The sequence below is a fragment of the Ambystoma mexicanum genome, chromosome 2p (genome assembly GCF_040938575.1).
Source record: "Ambystoma mexicanum isolate Mex_15411 chromosome 2p, UKY_AmexF1_1, whole genome shotgun sequence".
Classification (NCBI taxonomy): Eukaryota; Metazoa; Chordata; class Amphibia; order Caudata; family Ambystomatidae; genus Ambystoma; species Ambystoma mexicanum.
Window position 1 is genome coordinate 1,214,815,890 of NC_090923.1, and position 26,089 is coordinate 1,214,841,978.

A 26,089-nucleotide genomic window follows, 5' to 3' on the forward strand; every position below is an offset into this window, starting at 1 on the left:
CACTGTTCGAAAACTGAAGTCATCCTTCGCCAAGCTTCTAATGGCATCCCTACCCTCCCCTCTACTCTCTTCTTCCCGCCTGACCTTTTTGTTCCCATCCAAGACTTGCAAACTTGGATTCCTCTTTGATAGTCACCTACGACTGCAACAATTCATCACTACCATTGCCTCTGTTACTCGTATTACCTCCTCAACTTTCAGAAAATGTGTCTTTTTCTTACAAGCCACTCCGCAAAAACTCTAATCTCCACTCTCGTGCTTAGCAAACTCACCTACTGTTTAAATCTACTCCTTGCTCCCTCTAGACAGAGTCCTTAACTTTGCTACATGCACTCTCTACAACCTAACCAGATCCTCCCTCACTTCCACCTACGGACAACATGCTGGCTGGCTCTCCATGCACAACTGCTCTCTTTTCAACTTCCTTCTCCTAGTCTACAAAGTGATCAATGGTCTTGCTCCTCAGTACCTGCCTGATTGCATCTCAGTTTACTCACCATTTCATTCACTCTGACACGGCTCTGCACTCACAATCCCAAACCTTCCCTTTGCCTCCTCCCATTGTCGCTCTTTCTCCCGACTTGTCCCTCTCCACTGGAACCCACTGCCCATAACAATCAAAGCCAACCCGACAGTGGATCTTTTCAAAGATTGGCTTACACTTCACTTTCTTGCTAAAGAGGGAGATCCCCCTGCCCTCTTCTCCATCCTCCCTACCTGACCCCACCACTGCCTCCGGGGATGCTTAATAATGTATTTTTTTTAGATTTAAATAGTACTCTTGCTTAGTTTAAAGCACTTTCCCCACTTAGGGTGAGGTGATATTACCTTTGTAAGTCACCTGTTTTCATATACATATTTTTTCCTCTTGGGTCTGTTCTGTCCATGGTAGATACCCCACCTTTTTAAACCCGCATAAACAGACTCACCACTTGTTCTCATTGTTGTGCTATTGTACAGGCACCCATCGGGGGAATGACTCTGCCATCTACAAATGTGTTATTGTTAGTCATTTCTGTTCCAAATTGGCATCCCTGTAGTTCAAATAAATACAAATAGAAATTATTTTAAGCTACTGGCTCCTGTGTTCTATTTTGAAAGAATTATCCCCGGATAGTAAAAGAATTCTAGCAGCAGCAGATGCCTCACTTTGTTCAGAGCAGACCCTTAGCCTCCTGCTCGGAGCTGGGAATAAAGTTACTGCCCATAACCACATGCGTGTGTAAACATCAGACCCGATATACCGCCACTAATTGTGAGCTACTAACATTACCCTTTCTAGTCCTTTCTAGCTGAAGAAACACACAACTGTTGGCCCTTTCTGCTGCATTATCGCCACGTGTCTGTCGCAGGCCGCTGGGTTGAGGTCGCACTGCTCTATGACGTCACAAGCGCATCACAGGCAACATGAGCAAGGGCGGGGAATCCCTCCTGGCCAGACATTTCTACAGAGGCTCCAGCTCACTCGTTACGCGTGTGCAGTCTCTGCTGTACCTAAGATCCACCAGAATGTCTTCCAACAATCCATCAAAGGACAACCCAGAGCCACTGAGTGGCCTCCAGAGTTTACTGAGGGCTGGAAGTAGAGGTGAGCACAAGGCAGCTATTGGAGGTGGTCTACCGTCTGGTTGGGAATGCTAAACTCGAGCATCAGGGGAAAGCATTCAGCTGTGGATCTGTTAGTATTAGGAAACAAGGAACAACTGTGTGAATGGACCTCGTTCCGGCTCCACAGCATCCCTATGATTCCAATATTGAGACCCATAAGCGGTTCAGCAAGTGCATCTTACTCTGGACCTGCAGTGCCCTCCACTGTTCTTTTACATAGACCCTCATGCACATCTTTGTCAATGCATCTCAATCCAGATCTGTGCCCACACTCCAGCTCCAGCTTTTCCACAAGAGGTACCCACACACTGCTCTGCCAATGTACCTTATGCATGCCCTGCAGTATGATATGATATGATAGGTTATTTATAATGCACTTAATACCCAGAGGTTTCTAAGTGCGGACCCGGGGATCGAACCTGTGTTGCTCCGTGTCGCCTTGCTTCAAAGGCGGGCACGTTGCCACTGAGCTATCATCGCTGCAAGTCCCCGACTGACACCAACCCCATGCTCTACCGATGAAGCTCAGTCCAGATCTTTCCCTCTTACTCGATCACTATCTTTACACCCGGGATTTGCCAAGTCATTAGTCCCACTGACTTTCCACAGAGCAGTGCTGGGTGTAGGCCAATAAAAGGTCATGGGGGTAGGTCTGAAACTTGTCTAGAACAAAGTGAAATCTATACTAAGTGCTAACCTGTTATATTGCATTTCTTGACCCTCAGATGACATCAGCACAGAGGACACAAGAAGACCACAAACAGCAGCAGATGCACAGAATGTGGACCCAATTGAGACAACCTCAGGAACTTATCAAAGTACTGAACAATACACTGACTCATTACAAGCCTTCCCATACCAGCCAGCACGGAACTACCAGACTCCTTGGCGTGACCTTGATTACGGAACTTCAGAAATGCCTATTGAAAGAAGCAGCTTCCCAAGACATACACATCAGCAAGAGACCATGCATGGAACAGACCAGATGGGAGTCTCACAATCTGTCCAAGGGCCCATCAAAGACTTTCCAAAGCAAGCAGCACTGTACCACTCACAGACCCTGGACAAATCTGGGAGGGTCTTGTTCCCATTGACTACACAAAGCCATGATGAAACAGCCTTACCATCACAATCCGATCAAAGATGGCCAACGGTGCGCATGCCACAAGCCTTGCAAATAACCAGCAAAAGCCTTCTCTCAGGGATGCCGCAGAGCTATTATGAAAATCCTGATCCACCCCAAGACTTCAAGAGGCAAGTAACAGTGTACCAGCCACAGGAACCGGACAAATCTAGTCATAAACGATTCCCAGGACCTTCTCAGGGCCTAATCAGAATGACTGGCTCCCCTCAAACCTTCACAAGAGAGTCAAATGGTTCCCAGTCAGAAACCCGGGACAGAGCTGGGGAATCTCAAAACTTTGGCAGAAATGTTGACCCTGTCCTAACCTTCCCAAGACAAAAAGAAGCATTCCATGTACATGCATTGCGAGGGCCTGGTGGGATGCTCCCTGGTGTTGGTGAAACTGAAGACCTATCCCAACACTTCCCAAAACAATCAGCAAGGGAGCAACGAAAGACAGTCGACAGAAAAGAAAGTCAACTAGTCCTCGGGACTTTACATAGCATTGACAGCAGTGCTGGCACATCCCAAGTATTCCCAAGACAACAGCAAGTGTACCAGTCACATGCCTTAGACAAGAACATGAATATCCCAGGTCCAGAAAGTTCACATAGTGTTTATGCAAATACTAATACATTGGAAGCCCTTGCAAGACAGCCAGTGGCGCACCAATCACAGGCTTTCGATAGTACATCTAGTGTACTAGCTTCAGAATCTTCGGCAAGCTTTGATACAAATGTTGACCAACCTAACGGCTTCCCAATGCTTTCGCTGCAGAGACCATCAGCTGTCAATAGAGTTAGTTACAGGTCAGATGGGACACAAATCCCTGTGCTTTCGGGCAGTATTCACACGCTATATGACCCAAAGACTCCGAAAAGTTCTTGGCCGTTCCCACGAGCAGGAATCAAGAAAGATTTAGAGATGCCTTCAAGGACTGGGCCTGTGGCACCCTATGCAAGAGATCAGCATTCCTTTACGTCTGCTCATTCGCAGTCGCTTCGAACTACCCAGGGGGGATCTTCCCGTGAGCAGTCTTCGCTGCTGCGTGAGGTCGCGGGGGAGGAAGAGCGAAGTCTGTTGACTGAAGAGAATCCCTCAACCAGCAGGGCCCATTGGGGGGTGGGCCGCAAAAGGTCTGATTTGCTCCTGTCCCTATTAGTGAAGGCAGATGCCTCCTGTGAGGCCCAAATGGGACTATTTCAGAACTCAGAGGATTCCCAGGGGCCTGGAACGGCACGCCAAGGAAACACCAGTGAGTCTTCCGAGCTACTTATTTCTCAGTGGGACGTTCATCCTCAGGTGACAGGGATCCAGGTGAGCCAGCTCAGTTCCAAAAAAAAAGCCTCTCATCCCAGAAGCCAATCATGCACATGCACAAAACCAAAAAGAAATGTTACCACTCCAATTGTATCTCAGGTGCTTTTAGTCTGAAGGCTCCCCTTACATTACAAGCTCTGGGGTCATGTGCCACTTGGAGTGAGTCCTGTACAGCTTAATGATCATGAAGGCGATGTGTCCTATCCCCCGTCAGATACATGCGTGTCTCCAATGCAACTAACTTTATGAGCCAAACATAAAAAAGGCCAACCTCACCACCATGCACCATTGCTGAATAAGGGATGGTGGGTGGTTGTTGGCAAAAGAGTGGAGCCTTTGGTTTTAAGAGTACCTGACGTACTACAGATGAGTGCATTTTTCATACTCTTACATGCCTTTCCTCTCCAGCCCAAACCTTTGGCATTGGGTCACCAAGATATAAACACATTCATTTTGCTTAACAAAAATGATCCTTTAACCAGTAGCTTGCACATTGTTCCCCTTGAAGTCTAGCTTTACCATTAGGACTGTGCCTGATCATTTCTTGATAATTCGCTGCTTATATGAGATTGCACCACAGTGTTTTTTCTAGTAAGACCACGGTTTGCTAAATGTCGCAAAACGTCGCAAACAGCCATGTTATCACAGATGACAGGCAGTTTTCAGCAAGAGCACGAAAGTTATGGATTCCAGTGTCATTGCCCTTTGACAACGCAGACTCCTTATTACATAGTAGGAGAATGCCCAAAACACATTCATCTTAATCTCATCTGCTACTTTGTTTAAACATGATGATGATGAGATATCATTATCTGCAGTGCCTCGGGGAAATTCCCCTGGTACTACTGAAACACAATAACCATGAACATGTTGGTCAGACTATGCATCCGTGGAAAAAAGATGACTCTCCACTTGGCCAAACAGAGTGTACATTCTTGAGACTGCACCCACAGAGTTGTGTTTACAGAACATATGTGGTGTGGCCCATCTGGATGCCTTTTAGACTTCAGGAACAGGGAGATGTTTCTGCAAAGCCACAGAAGGTGACTTGGCTCTGTTGTACTATATATTGACTCCATGAGGTAGGGTGAGAGAGCTTCTACAATGCAGCAGTTGCTGATTCACTTTTTAATCAAACATAAAATGTCTATTGCGCATATTGTGTTTAATTGGGTATTGATAATGTGCTTAATACCCAGAGGTTTCTAAGCACAGACCAGGGAATCACACCTGTGTTGCTCCATGTCGTCTTGCTTCCAACGCGAGCACATTGCCCCTGAGCTATCCTCCCGGCTTGTGTGATTCCATTCTTTTAAACTAATCCCTCTACTATAATCTTTATGAATTTTAGCATCCCCTAGTCTTTCACTTTAGATTGAAAAATTCACTGTGATGTCCTCTTTTTCGACTTCACAGTTTACTATTGAATTAGAGACACTAGGGTGGACCTTGCTATGAGCAACAGGCAGGGGGGCTTTACATTATACGTAGCCTCACCATACATTGATGCGATTTCTTTTTGTCGAAATTAGAACTAGTTTTATCTTTCCCAGCTCAGATGGTGGAGACACTGGTTTTGAAATTATACCTGCTGTCATTTCCTCGTTCCACCAGCTATCTGGTTATTACAGTAGCATGAAACAGATGATAGAAACTCTCAAGTCCTCACTCAGTGTCACAGCCCAAAAAATAATTGGAGATTACATTTCCAAATACTGATGCATGGATGGGGGACTGAAAATTAAGATACTTTTATAGTGGCCCTGTCTAGGTATTTTGACTGGCTGTATTGTACTAGTTTCCTTGTGTTCACCTTATGAGGTGTGTTATATCTTCTGTGTGGTACCACAAAACTGGTGGGATTGGAATTCATTAACTTATTGGTTACTGTGGGTTGGGGGTATGCAAAGTTAAATCCAACTTCATGGTTCCTATTGAACTTTGATGGTGCAAGGGAGTTCATGGTACAGGCCCGTTGCACTCTTCCTGTTCTTCCATTGGAAGCTATGATTAAGGCCCGGGCAGTTGGTGTAGAAGAAACCCCAGGGCTTCACCCGAACCCAGCATGGCTCCTGAAGTCAATGAATATCAAGTGGCCTAATCTGGTACTTAGGCCAATGCAGATTCCCAAAGTAGAGGCAAAGAGTCCAAATTCATGAAGATCAAAAGGAAGTGCAGTGCATTAGAATAATCTTTGAGGGTTAGAAAATGTGGTATTTTCCCTGTCAGATGGATGAAGAGGGACCTGCCAGTAACCCTTGGTGAGATCTATGGTCAAAATATATTTGCCATTCCCAATCTTTCAATTAGCCCATCAATCCTCGGCAAAGTGCACTGTATCCAATACCCAAGACAAACGCAGATCATCTCTGCATGAACAAGGAGGCTCCATAAAGTCACTGACCATCTGCCAACCTTGGCACCTGCAGTCAAATGTCAGCTTCTCTTTAGAGGTACCGAGAAACAAGAGTAAAGATGGCACAATTCAAGCCAAGTTACGCACAACAGTGATGAAATGTGCAGAGGGATCAGTTAAACAAATGACTAGTCAATAAAGTACCTAGTAGGTTCAGGCAGGTGATAGAGCACAGGCACACATAGAATGAAATAAAAGAATTGCCATCTGTTCTGCAAAGCACAGCCAAACTTCACATTTTGCAAGACTTCAAGCTCTAAAGATGACAGCATTTAAATGTACTTACGGTGCTCTCCATTTCAAGCAAGTAACCAGGAGAGTTGTGCACATTATCACACCTTCCACACACATTCTTGGTTTCATTGTGGCTAGCAAAAGTTGTATCACAATAGGCGCCTTTATCTTTAGAGAGGATGGGATTCCTGCTAGCATTGTACAGCAAATTTGGAGGGATTTAAGGCCAGTTGCTGATTGGCTTAAAGACAAAATGAAGCCTTCTGGTTAGTCCACACTGTCTGTTTGGTTTCACAGGCTTTCTTGCTGTGATTTATTGTCATTTGAAACAAAGAATGTACACGGTGTACTATTTGAGAGACTTTTACGGCTCGGGTATGAAGTTCACTTGTGACCAGCTCGTTATCCTTGGAATTCATGAGCCGTACCATGAAGCAGTCAACATCTGGACTTTACCCTGGATACAACCTGGGTTCAAACCATCATGACTACTGTTGCTCAGGGCCTGCTCCGGCTGTTCCGAGACACTTGATGTCCTGATGTACTTGTGGAGTAGGCGATGGCAGGGGGAAACAATGAAGCGGGGTAAGGGAGGGACATTCTTTTTGATCAGGCAGACACCTGATGTGGGGGTAAATATAAGGGTACCTGTAAATATCATAGGTCCTCCAGGTAAGGTATATATGAAGTAGAACAATGGACCTATATACATATGAGGCTAGAATTTTAAAAAATTACAAGAATTGCAATAATACTTCTTGTAAATAGAAAAATATATGTTTTTGTTTTTATTTTTATATTACCTCCTATTTCAAAACTTAAATCAAAACTTATTTCCACAACATATCTTCTAAAACACCAGTGTATGTTCTTTCATACAGCCATTCATACACAAAAACAAATATATTCTATTAATGAAAACACAAACGACAAATGTGTGACATCTGTCTTCACACAAGAACATAAACAACGCTCCTAAATAAATCACTGTTGTTTCTTATATCCAAATGTATAATCTGATGTTCAAAGAGTGGATCTTCCTTCCTCTCTCTAGGATCTACATATGTTTCGGTCGATCATGGACCATCCTAGGTCCTCTTAGTAATTGGACCTTCTCCAGGATCTGGGAACCTCTCTTCAGGGTTCCTCCTACAACAGGACTAAAGGTGTCTTCTGTGGATTGGTTCTAAAGGTAAATACATATAACAGCCTATTAGACTCTAGCCTCAGTATTCATAATCGACACAATTAATTAGTGTGTATCTTTCTTTACTGCAGATACCCATCACTACTCACCTCTAACCAAGAAAACGTGTCAGGGGTAGTATTGATGCTTGGACTCAATCCTTCGGGGCATGGAAATCATTAACATGCACCTGAAAATATAGAATGGAAGATATAAAGATATCTTTTTATTATGTATTTAAATGGCAGCACCACAGGCTCTGCACATACATGTATCTTCACTGATCTTGAATAGATGTGATTTATACAGATGGTTTCTTCACCGTCTATAACCTCCCTTGCTGTCACTAGAGAGAATAAAATCAATAAGGCACCCATCAGTCTAATCATCATAGGTTTCTTTCACAGTTGCAGAACAAGATCCTCTAATTACATTTCCAAGCTTACTCACCCCCTTTCCTTAGTTGGAGTGCAGAAGGGGCATGAACCTGTCACAAGCGCTTCACAGATCTTTTCTTGAACTAGAAAAAGAGTAGGGAAAACCAACACTGGTGGGACCTACTGATGAGATCCGCCACTCCACATGCTTGCTAAAAGAAACCCATAATGTACCCATATCAGCAAGGGTTAACAACAGCCCAGGTGGTGTAGGTGTGGGCTCCATACTACTACCCATTCTAATACAACAGTCCAGAGAAATGGCCAATTCAATGGCGGGGCGTAAGAAATACCCCAGGACAAAGGCCACTAAAATCTTGCGTGCCAGTTAGACAAGCACCACCACGTACATAAAAACAGGTGCGTACATGCAAGCACATAGCTCTAGCAAGGGGGCTCACCTATTGATACAACAATGTAACCTCGCACAACTCTACACTCCTCGGAGGAGTCAGCCGTCCCTCACACGGTGTGGCTACGTCTCCTGTCATCCCACTGTTTATCCACGGTTCACGCGGTGCGTAAGCTACCACGTCCGTAGGACACCGGCAACGCTCGTAACATGACTTGCTCGGGTGGTGTCTGCCCTCTTACCTCCTGTTCGTGGGGTGCAGTGTTGTGCAATCTCCCTTGGCAACGTCGACGATGCTCCTCGTATTCTACAGCGTGAACTACCGGGTGGTTAGCGCGCATGCCCATGAGTGTTAGTTATACACTCTGGGTATTACTCTCATCATAGATAAAGAAAGAGGACAGGCAAGAGAATGACGGGAATCCTCTCCGTACCGTGTAGTCGGCAATTGGGCTATGGCAACTATGCCATTAATCTAGTGTACTCTAGGTGCCTCCCATCCTCTGCTCCCCAACTGATGTAAAAAGTGGGATAACAAGGAGGTACTGCATCCTACAACTTATACAAAAATAATACATTATATTTTTGTATTATTTGTATCTGCAGACCCTGTGGTGCTGCCATTTATGTACATAACAAAAAGAAGGATGGATATCTTTATATCTTCCGTTCTATATTTTCAGGTGCATGTTAATGATTTCCATGCCCCGAAGGATTGAGTCCGAAGATCAATACTACCCCTGACACGTTTTCTTGGTTAGAGATGAGTATTGATGGGTATTTGCAGTAAAGAAAGATACACACTAATTAATTGTGTCGATTATGAATACTGAGGCTAGAGTCTAATAGGCTGTTATATGTATTTACCTTTAGAACCAATCCACAGAAGACACCTTTAGTCCTGTTGTAGGAGGAACTCTGAAGAGAGGTTCCCAGATCCTGAAGAAGGTCGAATTATGGTCCATTATCGACCGAAACATGTGTAGATCCTAGAGAGAGGAAGGAAGATCCACTCTTTGAACATCAGATTATACATTTGGATATAAGAAACAACAGTGATTTATTTAGGAGCGTTGTTTGTGTTCTTGTGTGAAGACAGATGTCACACATTTGTCGTTTGTGTTTTCATTAATAGAATAAATTTGTTTTTGTGTATGAATGGCTGTATGAAAGAACATACACTGGTGTTTTAGAAGATATGTTGTGGAAATATGTTTTGATTTAAGTTTCGAAATAGGAGGTAATATAAAAATAAAAATAAAAACATATATATTTTTCTATTTACAAGAAGTAATGTTGCAATTTTTGTAATTTTTTTAAACATTGCCTCTAGTCTCATATATATCTAGGTCCATTGTTCTACTTCATAGACACCTGATGTGGCCAGCAGGTGTACTCTACAAATGGGTCCCGAGAAAGCCGTATGCATCCGTTGGCACCTTATTTTGTGAGTCTGAGCAGATCTTCTCAGCGAGACTGGATACTCTTGCTATACACAAGCTCATCCCAGCATATGTAAAGGGTTTTGTGTCTCCAGAATTCTCCCAAACCAGAATTCTAAACCCACAGGAACCTGTAGGCAAGGGTGTTGAGGAGGCATCATAGTGCATACAGAATAAGTGAGCGATATAGATGTGTATTCGTACTACTGAACCACCTCCTGCGCTGGGGAGAGGCGAGCCAACCTTATGATCATTACCGGGAATATCACTAATATGTTGGGGCTGATAAGTCACAACATATTAGGGATTTTTGTTTGATTTACCCTTCAAAAGGTCTCTAGTGAAGGCCACCGAGTAGTAACTAATCTGAGCACCTCCTGCCAGGAAGGATCTCCCGGCACCTCCAGATTCCATTCCTCTGCGCAGTCCTTGTCTGTTATGTTGTTCAGATCAAGGGACTAGGCACTGCTACCGAGGGTTTCCAAGTGCTCAACCCAACCCATGGAGCAAAAAGACAACCGAATGAGTTCACAGAGAAAGCTTCAATTTTTTTAAAGAAATTTAACTAAATGATGTCCTTTGAACTTCTTTAGGAAGATGGCTCCAAGGCCTCCCAGTCAGAACCACTCCAGATCTACCAAACGCCCTGGATTATTTGTAGCCGTAAAAATGTTTATTGTTGCGAGTGGCAGAGCACTGAAGCAGAGAGGACAAGTGCCGCATATACCAATGTTTAAGATAGTGAGGGCCAGCACCAAAGAGTGCTTTAGGGACCAAAACGAGCAGTTCACATGAAATGCAGCTCCTCAAAGGCAGCCAATGCAGCCTCGGCAGCACGAGGGAGGCATGGGCACACCTGGCAGTATTGGTAACAACCATGGCCACAGGGGTCTGTGGCACCGAGTGTTGTTGAATTGAGGATTTTGACATGCACGCTGAAAGCTGGTTAGATAGCACAGTGAGTAGAGCGCTCACTTTGACATCCCTGCAGACCAGGTTCGAATCCTGGCAGAGCCAAATTCAGCCTTTCATCCTTCCAACTCAATAAAGGAACACCACTCACCGTGGGTAATAATAAGTAGTGCTCAGAAGCCTGAGGGTTCGTACCACTATATAAATGCTAAAATAGTATTATTACTACAAAGAGAGCTGCAATCATCTAATATTGATCCCACTATGGCCCTAACCAAGATAAGACAAGATGCAGCCGAACTAGCATTAGCTACTAGTTTGTGTTTTTTGCGACTTGACTAAGATGTGGCGCCATAGAAAGGGAAGGGACAAAAGTCATACCTAGCGTTGTGACTTTAGTTCAAACTTTTATAGAATGTTCTGCCAGAGTAAAGTCAGAATAGATTTGGAGGGATTTTGAAAAAGCAGACGGATGCCCGGCAACTAAAATGTCGGTCACACATTCTATAGTTCAAAACAACTGAAAATGGATTTTGTTTGATTGACATTGGGATGGAAGTCGCTATCAAGACAGACGATTGGGTATCATGGCCATAGTTTTGAAATGCTCCCCTAAGTTTAATCAGAGATCGGTGGGGGCTGTCATGCAGAAGTTAAAAAGGATTGGTCAACAATGACCTGGGCAACCTGGAAAAATATGCAAGGGTTTTCACATCCTGGCAGTTGCCAAGGCAACCTTGATTTCCATCAGCTGCTACTTGTTTAGGCCCCAGCATATATTTCAAGTGGAAGTTAAATGCCTGCAAATGTAAGGCCAGTGGCATATCTGGGCGGCAGTATTTAGACCTCCTTTCTCAGGTGATGCATGCACTAGAAGTGTGTGGCCCATTCTTAGCTAGAATGGAACGCCCTATAAGGATATTATAAAGGGCTTCATTGCAAGTTAATATAATTTATTTGCATAAATACCACCAGAGGTAGTTGATGATGATTTGTTTGCATGAATACCACTACGTGTAATTACCACTTCCACCAGTAGCATTCCTGAAAATCTGACCAACTACAACTTTACCACTGCCACTGCACTGGAATAACGAGGGGGTATTTGAGAAATGTCACTTACGGGATTTTGTTTTTATTTCTCTCCGTTTCCGCCCTCATTTTGCTAGTGGAAATGGGCAATGTAAAGTAGTGGATTATACCAATATTTAAGCTTACCCGGTGTTTTACCGCTGTAGGGGCAAAGGCAACAATGATCCAGGTAAGAAAGTTCAGTTCAAAGTGCTATGGGAGCAGTTTCAAGGCACTCTCGCAAATCGCCCATAGGAAATTATTGGAATCAATACAACAGGTAAACTGAAAACGCAAGTTGAAGAAAAGTGTTTTTGACTTGAAGGAAGTTGCAGTTGCCAATTCCTACTGAAGTATCCTCGACCAAACCTCCACCTCCAATGGCCAGGTAAGGGCAGCTGCAGGGAAGGACATTGCGCCTTATTGATCCCTATGGGAACAGGATCCAAAACAGGTATACAGGCCCCCCCCAACGCCCACCCCACAAATGCGATTTGGGCAGAAAACACCCCAAGGTAAGTAAGAGGTGAGGACAACTCCTCACACTGGTGACCACTTTGCTGGAGGTCCAGTGGTCGATTGCGCAGCAGTCATTACAGGTTTCCGGTTTGGATCTGGCTTGGAGCGGTTCCAGGCATTTGCAAATTTCACTTCAGCTATTTGCCCGCCTGGACTGGGCTGACGAGGTTGAAGGATGACTTGTTTGACTTCCACAATGTTGGAGGTCCCAGGCCACTTCAGCCATAGTGAGTGGCGGCTCTGCTGCCGCACCAGATCAGGCAGGCACTTGGTCGCAGTCCTCTCTCAAGTCTTTGTTCATCCTAAATCTTGGTTCCAGTGACTGGCATGACGAATGGCTCCGGATCCTCCCCTTTTATCCTAAATTCAGGATAGGAGGGACCCCAAGTCTCCAATGGAATGGCCCCGCAACATTCAAACAGGGAGCAAATGGTGTACAGCCAGCTCTGCTACATCTCCCCTGCAACCCCGCAGCACTCTGGCTGGAGTGCATATTGAGCCCAGAGAGCCCACCACCCGGTTTCAACCAGTTGACGCACACAGAGCCCCGACCAGTGGCCTGTTCAGGACTTCTTCGGAAGTGCATGAGCATATAAATTAATTTCTAAATGAAGAGGTCAGGAAAATGGCAAAAAAAGACTAGGGCCTCATCACATGTCCGGCGGTACCCCTTAAAAGCAGCGGTAATGGAATTAACGCCGCCAATACCGCTCTGCCGGATCATGAGCCGGCGCAAATACTGCAGACAGGAAAATCAGCTGGCGCTATTACAGCCGGTGCAATTTACAGCCGGCGCTATCACAGCCGGCGCAATTACAGCCGGCAACACGAGGCACAAACACAGCCACACCACAAGTCTATGTCCGGCGGTATTAGCGCCGTAAACTGGCGCTAATACCACCAAAAACATGGCACAGTTACCTCCAGCTGGAGGTAAATGAAGACAGGTGCCTGAAATGAAGCCACAGGTGACCTCAATCCACCCCAGAGGGCTACATAAGGCACAGCCCTACCCCAAACACTGTTTCCAACACCATGCTGCCACTAGCCACTGTGAGCTGGGGCAGGCAGCTGTTCATGCTGCGCTTGGAAGCAGAGAGGCTGGACAACCAGGAAAGGGTACAGGGAGTACAGGGGTGGGCAGGGGCAGAGGCCAAACAAGGCATGCCCCGATTCTCAGGGGCAAACCCTCACCTTGGACCCTCCCTGACAGCCAGTTGGTCACACTGTACCACCTCAACAGGGAGACCATAACAGGGCTGCTCACCACAATACAGGACAACATAGGGAGCAGGATCAACTTCCCGACAGCTGGCGCCGCGCGCGCGACTCGCGAGGCCCCGAGGTTCTGTGTGAAAACAAACAATTCTGGGACTGGAGAGGAGATGTTGTTTTGTTTAATAAAATACAAAGCCGCCCGGGCCTCGCGCTCAAGCCGCCCGCACCGCTTGCGCGAGACCCCCCCTGAGCGCGAGGCCCGGGGCAATTTGCCCCCCCTGTCCCCCCCTTGTGACGGCCCTGCCGACAGCTGTGCCCCCACTGCTGAAGCTAGTGTCTGTCCTAGAATTCCTTGGAACTGGTACCTTTCAGCACTCTGTGGCCATGATGCACTTCATGGCACAGCCCACATTCTGTGCAGTGCTTGCCCAGGTGCTTGAAGCCCTCCTCCGGCAAGTGCAACGTCACCAGGGCCCTCAGGAGGGGGGTGCAGGCGGGGCAAACTGCCCCGGGCCTCGCACTTGCGGGCGGCCTCGCCGCCCCCTCTCCTAAGTGGAAGGCAGCACAGTCTCCCGTGTCCTTTATTCACACGGGGGACTGTGCTGTCTCCTCTCTGCCCCTGCAATGATTTTGCTGTTTGTTGCGAAGCCGTTTGGCTCTGCAGCAAACAGCAAAATAATGGGAGACAGCAGGGCTCAGAAGTGAGCTCTGCTGCCTCCCATCATTCAGCTGACAACGTGGACATGCTGAATGACAAGAGAGAACTCCTCTCCTGTCAGTCAGTGTGTTCACGTTGCTCAGCGTGACCACGCTGACTGATGGGAGAGGAATTCTCTCCTCAGTCAGTGTGTTCACGTTGCTCAGCAGGACCACGCATGACTGATTGGAGAGGAGTTCTCTCTTGTCAGCTAGTGTGTTCATGTTGTCAGCGTGATCACGTTGACTGATGGGAGAGGAGTTCTCTCTTGTCAGCCAGTGTATTCAAGTTGTCAGCGTGATCACGTTGTCTGACGGGAGAGGAGTTCGCTCTTGTCAGCCAGTGTGTTCATGTTGTCAGCGTGATCACGTTGACTGATGGGAGAGGAGTTCTCTCTTGTCAGTCAGTGTGTTCACGTTGCTCAGCATGACCACGCTGACTGACATGAGAGGACTCCTCTCCTGTCAGTCAGTGTGTTCATGTTGTCAGCGTGATCACGCTGACTGATGGGAGAGGAGTTCTCTCTTGTCAGTCAGTTTGTTCACATTGCTCAGCATGACCACGCTGACTGACATGAGAGGACTCCTCTCTTGTCAATCAGCGTGTTCACGTTGCTCAGCATGACCACACTGACAGGAGAGGAGTTCTCTCTTGTCAATCAGTGTGTTCATGTTGTCACTCTGACCACGCTGACTGATGGAAGAGGAGTTCTCTCTTGTCAGTCAGTGTGTTCACGTTGCTCAGCATGACCACGCTGACTGACATGAGAGGACTCCTCTCCTGTCAGTCAGTGTGTTCATGTTGTCAGCGTGATCACGCTGACTGATGGGAGAGGAGTTCTCTCTTGTCAGTCAGTGTGTTCACATTGCTCAGCATGACCACGCTGACTGACATGAGAGGACTCCTCTCTTGTCAATCAGCGTGTTCACGTTGCTCAGCATGACCACACTGACAGGAGAGGAGTTCTCGCTTGTCAATCAGTGTGTTCATGTTGTCACTGTGACCACGCTGACTGATGGAAGAGGAGTTCTCTCTTGTCAGTCAGTTTGTTCACGTTGCTCAGCACGACCACGCTGATTGACAGGAGAGGAATCTTCTACTGTCAGTCAGTGTGTTCATGTTGTCAGCGTGATCACGCTGACTGATGGGAGAGGAGTTCTCTCTTGTCAGTCAGTGTGTTCACGTTGCTCAGTGTGACCATGCTGACTGATGGGAGAGGAGTTCTCTCTTGTCAGTGTGTTCATGTTGTCAGTGTGATCACACTGACGGATGGGAGAGGAGTTCTCTCTTGTCAGTCAGTGTGTTCACGTTGCTCAGCATGACCACGCCGACTGACAGCAGAGGGTTCCTCTCCTGTCAGTCATTGTGTTCATGTTGTCAGCGTGATCATGCTGACTGATGGGAGAGGAGTTCTCTCTTGTCAGTCAGTGTGTTCACGTTGCTCAGCATGACCACGCTGACTGACATGAGAGGACTCCTCTCCTGTCAGTCAGTGTGTTCACGTTGCTCAGCGTGACCACGCTGACTTATGGAAGAGGAGTTCTCTCTTGTCAGTCAGTTTGTTCACGTTGCTCAGCACGACCACGCTGATTGACAGGAGAGGAATCCTCTCCTGTCAGTCAGTGTGTCCATGTTGTCAGCGTGATCACGCTGACTGATGGGAGAGGAGTTCTCTCTTGTCAGTCAGTGTGTTCACGTTGCTCAGCGTGACCATGCTGACTGATGGGAGAGGAGTTCTCTCTTGTCAGTGTGTTCATGTTGTCAGCGTGATCACACTGACTGATGGGAGAGGAGTTCTCTCTTGTCAGTCAGTGTGTTCACGTTGCTCACGGTGACCACACTGACTGATGGGAGAGGAGTTCTCTCTTGTCAGTCAGTGTGTTCACGTTGTCAGCGTGATCATGCTGACTGATGGGAGAGAAGTTCTCTCTTGTCAGTCAGTGTGTTCACGTTGCTCAGCGTGACCACGCTGACTGATGGGAGAGGAGTTCTCTCGTCAGTCAGTGTGTTCACGTTGCTCAGCATGACCACGTTGACTGACAGGAGAGGAGTTCTCTCTTGTCAGTGTGTTCATGTTGTCAGTGTGATCACGCTAACTGATGGGAGAGGAGTTCTCTCTTGTCAGTGTGTTCACGTTGCTCAGCGTGACCACGCTGAGTGATGGGAGAGGAATTCTCTCTTGTCAGTCAGTGTGTTCACGTTGCTCAGCATTACCACTCTGACTGATAGGAGAGGGCTCCTCTCCTGTCAGCCAGTGTGTTCATGTTGTCAGCGTGATCATGCTGACTGATGGGAGAGTAGTTCTCTCTTGTCAGGCAGCATGTCTACGTGTCGGCTGCATGGATGCTTTTTAAGGGTGCATGGAGGTAAGGTAAGTGCTTTTTATTTTAAATTAAAAGTGTATATGTGTATTTAAATTAGTATGTATATGTGTATGTATGAATGCATGTGTGCATGTTGGTGTTTGTGTCAATGCTGTATTTGGTTTTATGTATCCATGCATGTATGGAGTTGTGTAACTGGTGGATGAATGCATGGGTGAAAGTGTTTTTTGTGAGTGTGTGTTCAGCACCACCCCTAAATGTAGCCGCCCCGGGGGCCACTTCATTAAGGGGTGGGTTCATGGCATCAGAGGTGCACCTAGGCTAAAATGTCAGGGGGAAAAGGGGACTAACACTTCACATGTTGGGAGAGGCACTAACGTGAGAGGCTGTGAGGAAGGGGCAAACTTCCTTGTGTGGTGGCACCTAACATCTTTCCACATTTCGAATGAGACTATTCTGGTGAAGCTTCAATGTTACAAGCAGCTACCTCTTGCCTTCATTTCTGAAACGTCACACTTAAGGACTGCTGTGAGAATGAGATGTCTCATGTCACCACTTCCCTTCTAATCACTCCCCTAGCATGCAAGTGCTAACCCCACATCACAATTTCAATTACCTAAAAATGTATGGATATGAATGCAGGGGCTAACAGTGAAATGACTTCTCATGGCCATGCTAATCCCTATGGCAATTCTCACCCAGTTCCTGCCCTCCCCACCCAAAACACCTCCTCACTGGAACTCTTTGAGCTAGCTTTAAACATGCCTTGCCATCAAACGTTGCCCTCAATGTGTTTCCTCAAAGGAGTCTTCTGAGAATTCATGACTTCATTGGAGTTGTAAACACGTAACTGGTGTAATAAAAATGTCTTAATCAGGTCTGCCTTTGGCCACTCAATTTAAAAACTCCCTGCGTGTCTTTCGCTGAAGTTCTTTTAAAAAATAAGCATTGGCAAAGCCAACAGTTTTGGCTTGTGTATAAGTATTAGGCATTTACCAGGCACTGCAATTAGCTGCTCAGGTACTCAAACCATTTTGCACCGGCACTATCAATGACCAGCTAATACCAATACAGAAGTGCCTTTCCCATGCCTACACGAATGCCCAAACTGTTAGAATTGCCAGTGCTCTTTTTGCTTTACCCTTGATGCACAGGACTATGCATCAAGGTTAAAGCAAACATACTACTTGGCTAAATTGACCCACATTGAATGTAGGCCAATCTAGACAGTAATAACACTTATGGTACACAGTCAGCCTGGATATACTTTCTGTGGCATGGTATTTTTACTGGCATGGTAATAATGGAATATATTGATGCAGCCTGCATCGACATAATTAGAACAACCAGCATGAATATATTTTTATACTAGCATATCTCGCGTGGAAAGGCAGCATGAAATGTATTGGAAAATGTTCCTATGCACAATTTGTAATTTGCAACTATTGGGAATTTCCAAGTGATTCCATACAAAACCAATTGCAAACTGTATGGATTTCTACCCACTTTTGCAAAGAAAGTGCTGTAAAAGGCATACTTTTAACCCAATTTTTCAAACATTTTCTTGGGAGTGAGAACCCCCCTCAAGCAACCCTTGTTTGGTTTGGGCTCCCTCACTGTGCTCTGTTGATCCTGCCTAATTGGCAGAAACATTTAAGCCTCTTAAGTTCATAAATGTACCAGCCTCCACTGTACATCATTTGTCACTGTGTATGATGTGTGTTTTAATGCGCACACAGGGGCAGGGTGCTCCTTAATGATATGATATGGCATTTATAACGTGCCTGTACACAAGTGTTTCTAGGCGCGACATGGCAAGGAGGGAGAAACAAAAGAGTAGGACAAAACACAGATCTTACTAGGCCTTGTGTCATTCAGATCGCGCCAGAGCAGGGAAGGGGGGAGGGGAGAACTGCCGAGGGTGGGGTAGGATGCAACAACAAAGGAGAAACAAGAATACAGCCAACAGGTGGCAAGTGTGGGTGCTCATAAGTGTAGCCAACGGGTGGAGAATAAGAGCAAGAGCGGGGACTGTAGGGTTACAGATACAGACCACAAGTGCAGGGGAGCCAAGAGGCAGTGCGGGATTGCAACATGACAGGCAGGGACCTAGGCCCGAATTCAGGGCTTGACCAGGTGACCAGTGCATGGATCAGGCAGGTGATCAGCAAGGGAGAGGAAGAGAGAAGGCAGAAGCAAAGAGACAGGTCTTGAGATGCTTCCAGAACCGGAGATGGTTCTCCTCAAGTTTCAACGAGGCAGGGAGGCCCCAGCCGAAGAAAGAGATCTGCCCTCAACTCTTTGCTTGGAAAAGTGACTGACCCTCAGAGAATTGGAGGTGGCGCAGTGGAGAGCTCATGCCATCTTATATATATTTATTCACATGATAAAAAAGTTAGTCTGGCATGAACCTTTCTTCAGTAGAGAAATCTAACTTTGCTGTAGTTGATTTGGAGATGTAGTACTAAACCATATTTGGGATCCTGCACACAAACTCAAGGGTAGATTTCTCGAGTCTCCTGTTTGCGGATGTGCCGGCACTGGCCGAGTGCAAAAAATTGTAAGGGGGCCTCACCACATCTTCTGACAGCCCTGAACATCACATCTCACTGCCTACCACCCCAGCCCAGGTCAGTGCCATGAAGACCCAGTTCAATGCCATTGCCCTGTTGCCAAATGTAATCGCTGCCCTGGACTGTACCCATGTTGCACTGGTGGCCCCCCAGGCTCACGAAGCAGTCTAACGAAACTGCAAGCACTACCACTCAATGAATATGCAGGTGACCTGAAACCCCAACCTTTGTGCCCACTACCCTGGTTCCACCCACAATGCCATGGTCCTATGGAACAGAACACTACCAGGATACATGGAGAAGCACAGAGTACAACGGACATGGATAGTGGGTGAGTAAAAAAGCTAGTACACATGCGCTGCAGGTAACATGCCCAAATGAGGGGTGGGCGATTCGAATGACCACGCAAGGGTTGGCATGACAAACAAATGCAAAATTCGCACTCAACCACCTCCCGCACCAATGTCACATTACAGACCAGGGAGCATGCACATGTCGGACTTACCTGTATGGAGAAGCAGTAGTACACACATAGTAACAACCAAATACACCAATATGACTACAGGTACCACAATGCAACATGTACCCACCAAAGCAATGCAGACAAAGGGCAAAAATTCCACAGAGCACAACATCCCTGCCAGTGCCACTGCCATGCACCCATGTGCAGCCAGCCCACAATGACACCCCGTTGCCACCAGATGCCCAGAGAGGATCCATGCGGAACCCAGCATCATGCCCCATGCACCGTGTGAAAACACATCCACATGACAGCAACAATGTCCACTGGACATGTCACCAACAGACACCCTACGTAACATATGCTGCAAGGGAGCAGGGTGCATGTGAAGCACAAACAAGGCATGGCATGAGTGACATTGCATAAATAGACACATCCCGTGAAATGATGGCCCATTTGCATGCACAAGTAGCCCATTGACCTGATATTGTGTAAGTCCACCCCCACACCCTACACCGTGAATAATGCCTGTGCCCCCCCCCCATGCAGGTGACTCCGGATACCCACAACTGCCCTGGCTAATGACCCCTGTGCGTGAGCCACAGACACTGCTGCAAGAGAATGCCTACAACCATGCTCACAGCAGGATCCAGGTCTGCATCGAGTGTACCTTTGGACTCCTAACAGCACGTTTCCGCTGCCTCATCCGTACCAGTGAAGCCCTGTTGTACGCTCCAGAGAAAGTTGGGAAAATTGTGCTAGTGTGTGCAATGTTGCACAAACTCTGGCTGAAATGAAATGTCCCACTACACCCTGATGTGGACATGCCACCCCCAGAGGATAAGGATGCAGTGCCTGTGGCAGAGGCAAATGCACGCATTGCCAGAGATGACGTGAGAGATGGGAGAATGGCATGCCAGGGATTGATAGATCATTTCCTCTGACACTTACACATGGCATGAGCCATGCAACACTTGATGACTTTTAGCGTTTATTATTTGATGTAGTGCCCCAACTGTCCCCCCTTCCACCACCAACTCCCCAGCACACTATCACCCCTCCCACCACCATCCCCATCACACTATCTCCCCTCCCCCCCACCACCAACTCCCCAGCACACTATCCCATCTCCCCCTCACACCACCAACTCCCCATCACACTATCACCCTCCCTCTCCTGCCCCGGCGTCCCCTACTCGGGTGGCACTCACATGGGGGGGTGACCTAGTCCATGGCACTGTCATGGCACCATGGGGCACTGCTGTGCAGCCCACAGGTCTGCACTGTGGTGCACAGTGATTGGCAGGCTGTTCCCATGTCGGTGTGTGGAGTGTGTATTTCCCTGTGTCTTGTCTGCCATGCTATCATGGGGCAGGCCTACTGGGGCTGCAAAATGCTGGTATGACAGCTGCACTGTGTTGTGGTCACTCATGCACCACAATCACACTGGCACAGGGTGCACAGTAGGGGTGTGGAGCCCATGACATTCTTGTGGCTCACTTGCCTGACCTTCACGGTGCAGTGTGGCTCAGGGGTGCCCTTCGTGAACTGATACATGGTTGATGTGGAGGGTGGCTGATGTGCTACCCCGTCACTCTGCCCTGTTGGCTTGCCCATCTTCTGTTTCTGCTGACTTGTGTCCCTGTCCACTTGGGCATCTTATGCTGGGATGCAATTTGTGCATGCATTTGGGGTGGGAGCTTGGGGATTGACTCACCTCCTCCCTTCTGGCTGCTGGCACCCGACTCCCTCTATCCCTTCAAGGTCCAGCACTGTGCTACATTACTCCTCCCAGGCCAGAAGGACCAGTGGCTCCATGTTGCCTCCTCCAGTCACCAGGGACGCCTGGGGGTGTTGGGACAGCAGTCCCCGCACCTTGACCCTCAGGTCGTTCCACCGCTTGCGGCAGTCCACTCCATCACGGGGCATGCTGGATACCGCTGTCACCTTCTGGGAGATGTTTGTCCAAATGGCTGTCCTGTGCTGCCTAGTGGTCTTGCATTGACGACTGCCATACAGTTCATCACAGTGTGTGATTACCTCATCCGGGAGTACAGCAAGCTCACCCTCTCTGAATTTTGGTTTGTGGAGGCGATTTTCAGCCACCTTGCCTCTTATCCTCTCCTGAGACATTATTGATGCTTGCCAGGACCGGATGGCTGCAGGAAGTGGGGAAATTGTATAGCGCCTTTCACCATTAGTATGGTCCCAACGTGCTCTAGGTTGAATGCCCTCATGGAACCGGAGTCCAGATTTGAGAAATGATTTTAGGGATCTAATATGGGAGTGTGCATATTGGCCAATGCTTGAGATATGAAGGGTGGCCAAGTCCCTGTTATCCACCCATATCGAAAAGGCATGTGCATGTGCATGGGTGGTGATGAGGAGTCTCGCCTGGGTACTGGAGAGTGGGATAGAAGATATGTGTGTAACTACGTATCACATTTTTGTCATGAACTGTGGCTGCATTATCATGGCAGAGGTGTTGTGCGAAGTGTCTTCAAGTGGTGGATGGGGGTGGTTGTGTGCTGGTTTGCGGCCGTGCCTCCGGCTGATACCTTTGTGCATGGAGAGAAAGAGGTTAAATGTATGATTTACATACTAAGCAGTGGCCCAGAATAAATATGCTGGCTATACTCCAATCTGCTAGCTGTAATGTAGCGCTAAATTCTACATGTTCCTAGGATTGGTGTTAATGGTGCCATCAGCATTCATATAGGTTGAAAATCTGGCTATATTCTACAACGCTTTAGGATTCCCAGCTTCGCTAACTTTCTTCATTCCGCCTGGGTTCCGTATCCGCACTCGATTTGTACAATTAGTTAAGATTACAGAAGTATTATTCTGCAGAGCTTTAGCAGAGGTAGAGCAGTCTTTGCAGTCCACACTGCCGCTGTGCTCCAGTCTGTCTACCATTGCAGTAATTTTGTGGGAGGACCCATAAAACCTACATGAGACAGCAGAGCTGTCGCAGAGCTTAAGCAGAGGTAGAGCAGTCTTTGCAGTCCACACTGCCTCTGTGCTCCAGTCTGTCTCCCATTGCAGCAATTTTGGGGGAGGACCCATAAAACCTACCTGAGACCGCGGAACGGTCGTGGAGCTTGAGCAGAGGTAGAGCAGTCTTTGCAGTCCACACTGCTCTGTGCTCCAGTCTGTCTACCATTGGAGCAATTTTGTGGGAGGACCCATAAAACCTACCTGAGACCGCGGAGCAGTCGCAGAGCTTGAGCAGAGGTAAAGCAGTCTTTGCAGTCCTTGTCAGGACTGAAAAGGCTGCAAGCAAAATGAATACGGACCTTGATCAAACCACTTTACTGCAGACGCTGGTGAACCCAGCAAACAAAGGTGAAGACGCTGAGAAAAGACGCCTCAGAAATTCACGCCCAATGCACCAAGTTTGTGAACCAATACCCCCCAGACAAACTGCCAGATCATGCCTGCCAGGGCTATCAAACACCCGCTCAACGCCATCACATGAAAGCTGCATTAACACAAACGGGTGACCAACTCCGACCCGCCAAATTGCCATCAAACTGTGAGCAAACAGCAAAAGGTGATGGACCTTCGGACGTCGACTCTCCATTAAAGCAATATGCTCAATTAAGATCAAAGCCCACGGAGAAAAACGCTACGAGCAAATTTCAACCGGCAATGGAAAAGCCCAGAGATGGGGAGCATATTGAAACAATGGCCCCCACGGGACTAGCTCCCTACTAGCAGTGACCCAGTGCAGCCGGTCGGAGGACGGACTGTGAGAGAATTCGCTCAAGCAGGCCCAGCCAGCGAACGTGAGGCCAGAGGAGCTTTACAAAAGCAAAAGCAAATCACAGGAGAAACAGAAAACTGACCTGCCTTGGAGGAGCAGCTGGCAGTAAACAAAGCGACGCCCCGCACTAACTCAGCGGACCCATTCCAGCTGGAGGAACTCCCAAGGCTGCGGAAAGGTTCCGGCAAAGCAGAGCCCGAGCTATGGCCCCTCCCTCGGGACTCACTGAGACCGCAGAGCGCACAGGCGCCTGCCAAGCCGGCATCGTCGGTTGCGATCGAGGTCAAAATACACGCAGCACAGGATGCTGGGTTCCCAGCCCTTCCAGAGACCCGTCCACGGCACGCAGACCAGCACAGGGCTCCCTCCCCCCAGACACGAGAACTGCATGGGCGCACGAGCGCCCCTAGAGGAGCTTGATAAGTCACAGAACACACTCAACGCAGAAGAAAAGCACCCGGGGAAAACTTTGAACAAGGTTACAATTGCGAATGAGAGGAAAAAAACGAGCAACAAACAACCATCACGCCAAAAAAACAAAAGAGGGGGAAACCCCACAGCAAAGTCTCACAGAACATTAAATACAAACATTACCTCAGACAAAACAAAAAACAAAACACGAGGACAACTAAAAACAAAAAAGGACAAATCAGTCCTAACAAAGGAATCACAAATAAAAACAACATCCTGCAATTCTCTAAAATACTTTTTTTCAAGACAGGGAAAAAGAAAACACGATGTTCTCAAAGAACTGACGGACGGCGAGATCCTAGAAGCCCTAATGGATCCCCCGCCAGCCCTAAAATCTCACAAAACAGTCACTAAAACCTGCGAGATCACAAACCAAACAAACAACAAACCGGATCTCGAATCCCCCCCGCTGCAGCATCCCAAGGAAGATCCCTCACAAAGGCCCTCACCAAACAAGAAACGAAATTTTGACCCAAAGGTGACACAAGAAATGAACACTCGAGATCCAACGATAAATGCTGACGATCCTCCACGTTCAGGCGAAACCACGCCGCTTCCCACTGACACACCATCTGCTCCAGCAGAGGCACAAACGGAGGCAGAAGAAAAGAGAGGCTCCGAATCCCTGTCCCCCACACTCTCTCCTTTACCCCGAGAAAAGAGCAGCACAAACGCAATAATCAACCTTCCTTACCTCCTTGCTCTGAAGCTGAAGCGGACTGGCAGATTCCAACAATCCTAAGGCCTGCAAGAAAGATCACTTCATCTCAACCACTGAGAGAAAACTGACTCTCACAAAACCAGTCCCTTGAAAGACCAACATACGAGCAAGCCCAAAGTACACCAGCCAGAAACCACCAAATGAGACCCCAACAAAAAAAACAGACATGTCGGCCGTCACAATTGCCTTAGCACCTTTCGGGAAATTATATGAGGCCTTAAATGACACGCTTCAAAACAAAGGGGTGCCTGGTCTTAATCCGTGGTCCTCCAGGCTCAATACATTAGCAATAAGCAAAGAATTGGACCACTGGGATAGGGAATAGCCAACCTCACACATTTATCTTTTTAAATATATCAATAAATGTCAATCATTGAATTCAAATTCTTTTATTTTCATATCAAAATATAAAATATACATTTTTGAAACATTTAAACCAAAATATTTCCTTGCTCACACTGATTCACTCCTACCATTCATTCATTGTTATTTTCTAAAACAAACATATAACACATATCTCTTTGACAAAAATAATATTCAACAAAATATCCTTCTTGCACTGTGAAAAGTCCTCCACCAAATGATCTGGTGGTTCTATCCGTGTACTATTAGTTACACCGGTATATCTGTCTACACGTGTTTCGTTTGTCTGTTTGAACATCAATACATTTGTCCACTTGGTAATGCAACCTTTGTCAGGACCCCTATGGGGAGTTCCCTCACCCCCATTTAACCGAGTAGGCTGAGTTACACCACTCAAAAACGTCAAACAAGAAACGTTCTTGATGACAATGCTCAGCGCATATCCTTAATTCTCCAAGAGAAGTTCTTCAATCTCTAACTGATGTCCTTTAAACGTTAATCATCAGATGACTCAGATCGTGATTCATTTCATCTACATTCGTTGTTGTGCACACATATTCCAAATTCCAATCATTATTACTGTTATGAATTTCCTTCAATACTGATGAGTATTTTATAATGGATCTTTTACTTTGTCTCACTCTTCGTGTCTGAACCTTCTCGCACACAATGGGCCTCATTACAACCCAGGCGGTAAGTTACCGCCTGGGCCGTGACTTTACCACCATGGCGTAAACTATGTTTACGCCATGGTGGTAGGCGGACTTACCGCCCCATTCCGAGGTCGGCGGGGCGGTAAGTCCCCAATCCCCATTTACCCTTCCCCATTCCCATTTTTTCCCCATAGGGCATAATGGGAGTGGGGAAGGCGTTAATT

The 26,089-nt window shown here is 47.1% G+C and overlaps 1 protein-coding gene across 4 annotated transcripts in view; it reads left to right on the forward strand.

The window, feature by feature from the left end:
- The first annotated feature begins 1,415 nt into the window (after positions 1-1,415).
- Positions 1,416-26,089, forward strand: part of LOC138567355 (uncharacterized) — a 432,054-nt gene continuing 407,380 nt past the window's right edge. For all 4 annotated transcript variants that reach the window (XR_011302177.1, XM_069645476.1, XM_069645475.1 and 1 more), the window contains exons 1-2: positions 1,416-1,588; positions 2,334-4,048. Coding sequence is in view for 3 of the 4 variants with exons in the window: in XM_069645476.1 (XP_069501577.1) it covers positions 1,510-1,588; positions 2,334-4,048 (1,794 nt within the window). In the remaining variant the exon portion in view is untranslated. The remainder of the gene's footprint in view (positions 1,589-2,333; positions 4,049-26,089) is intronic.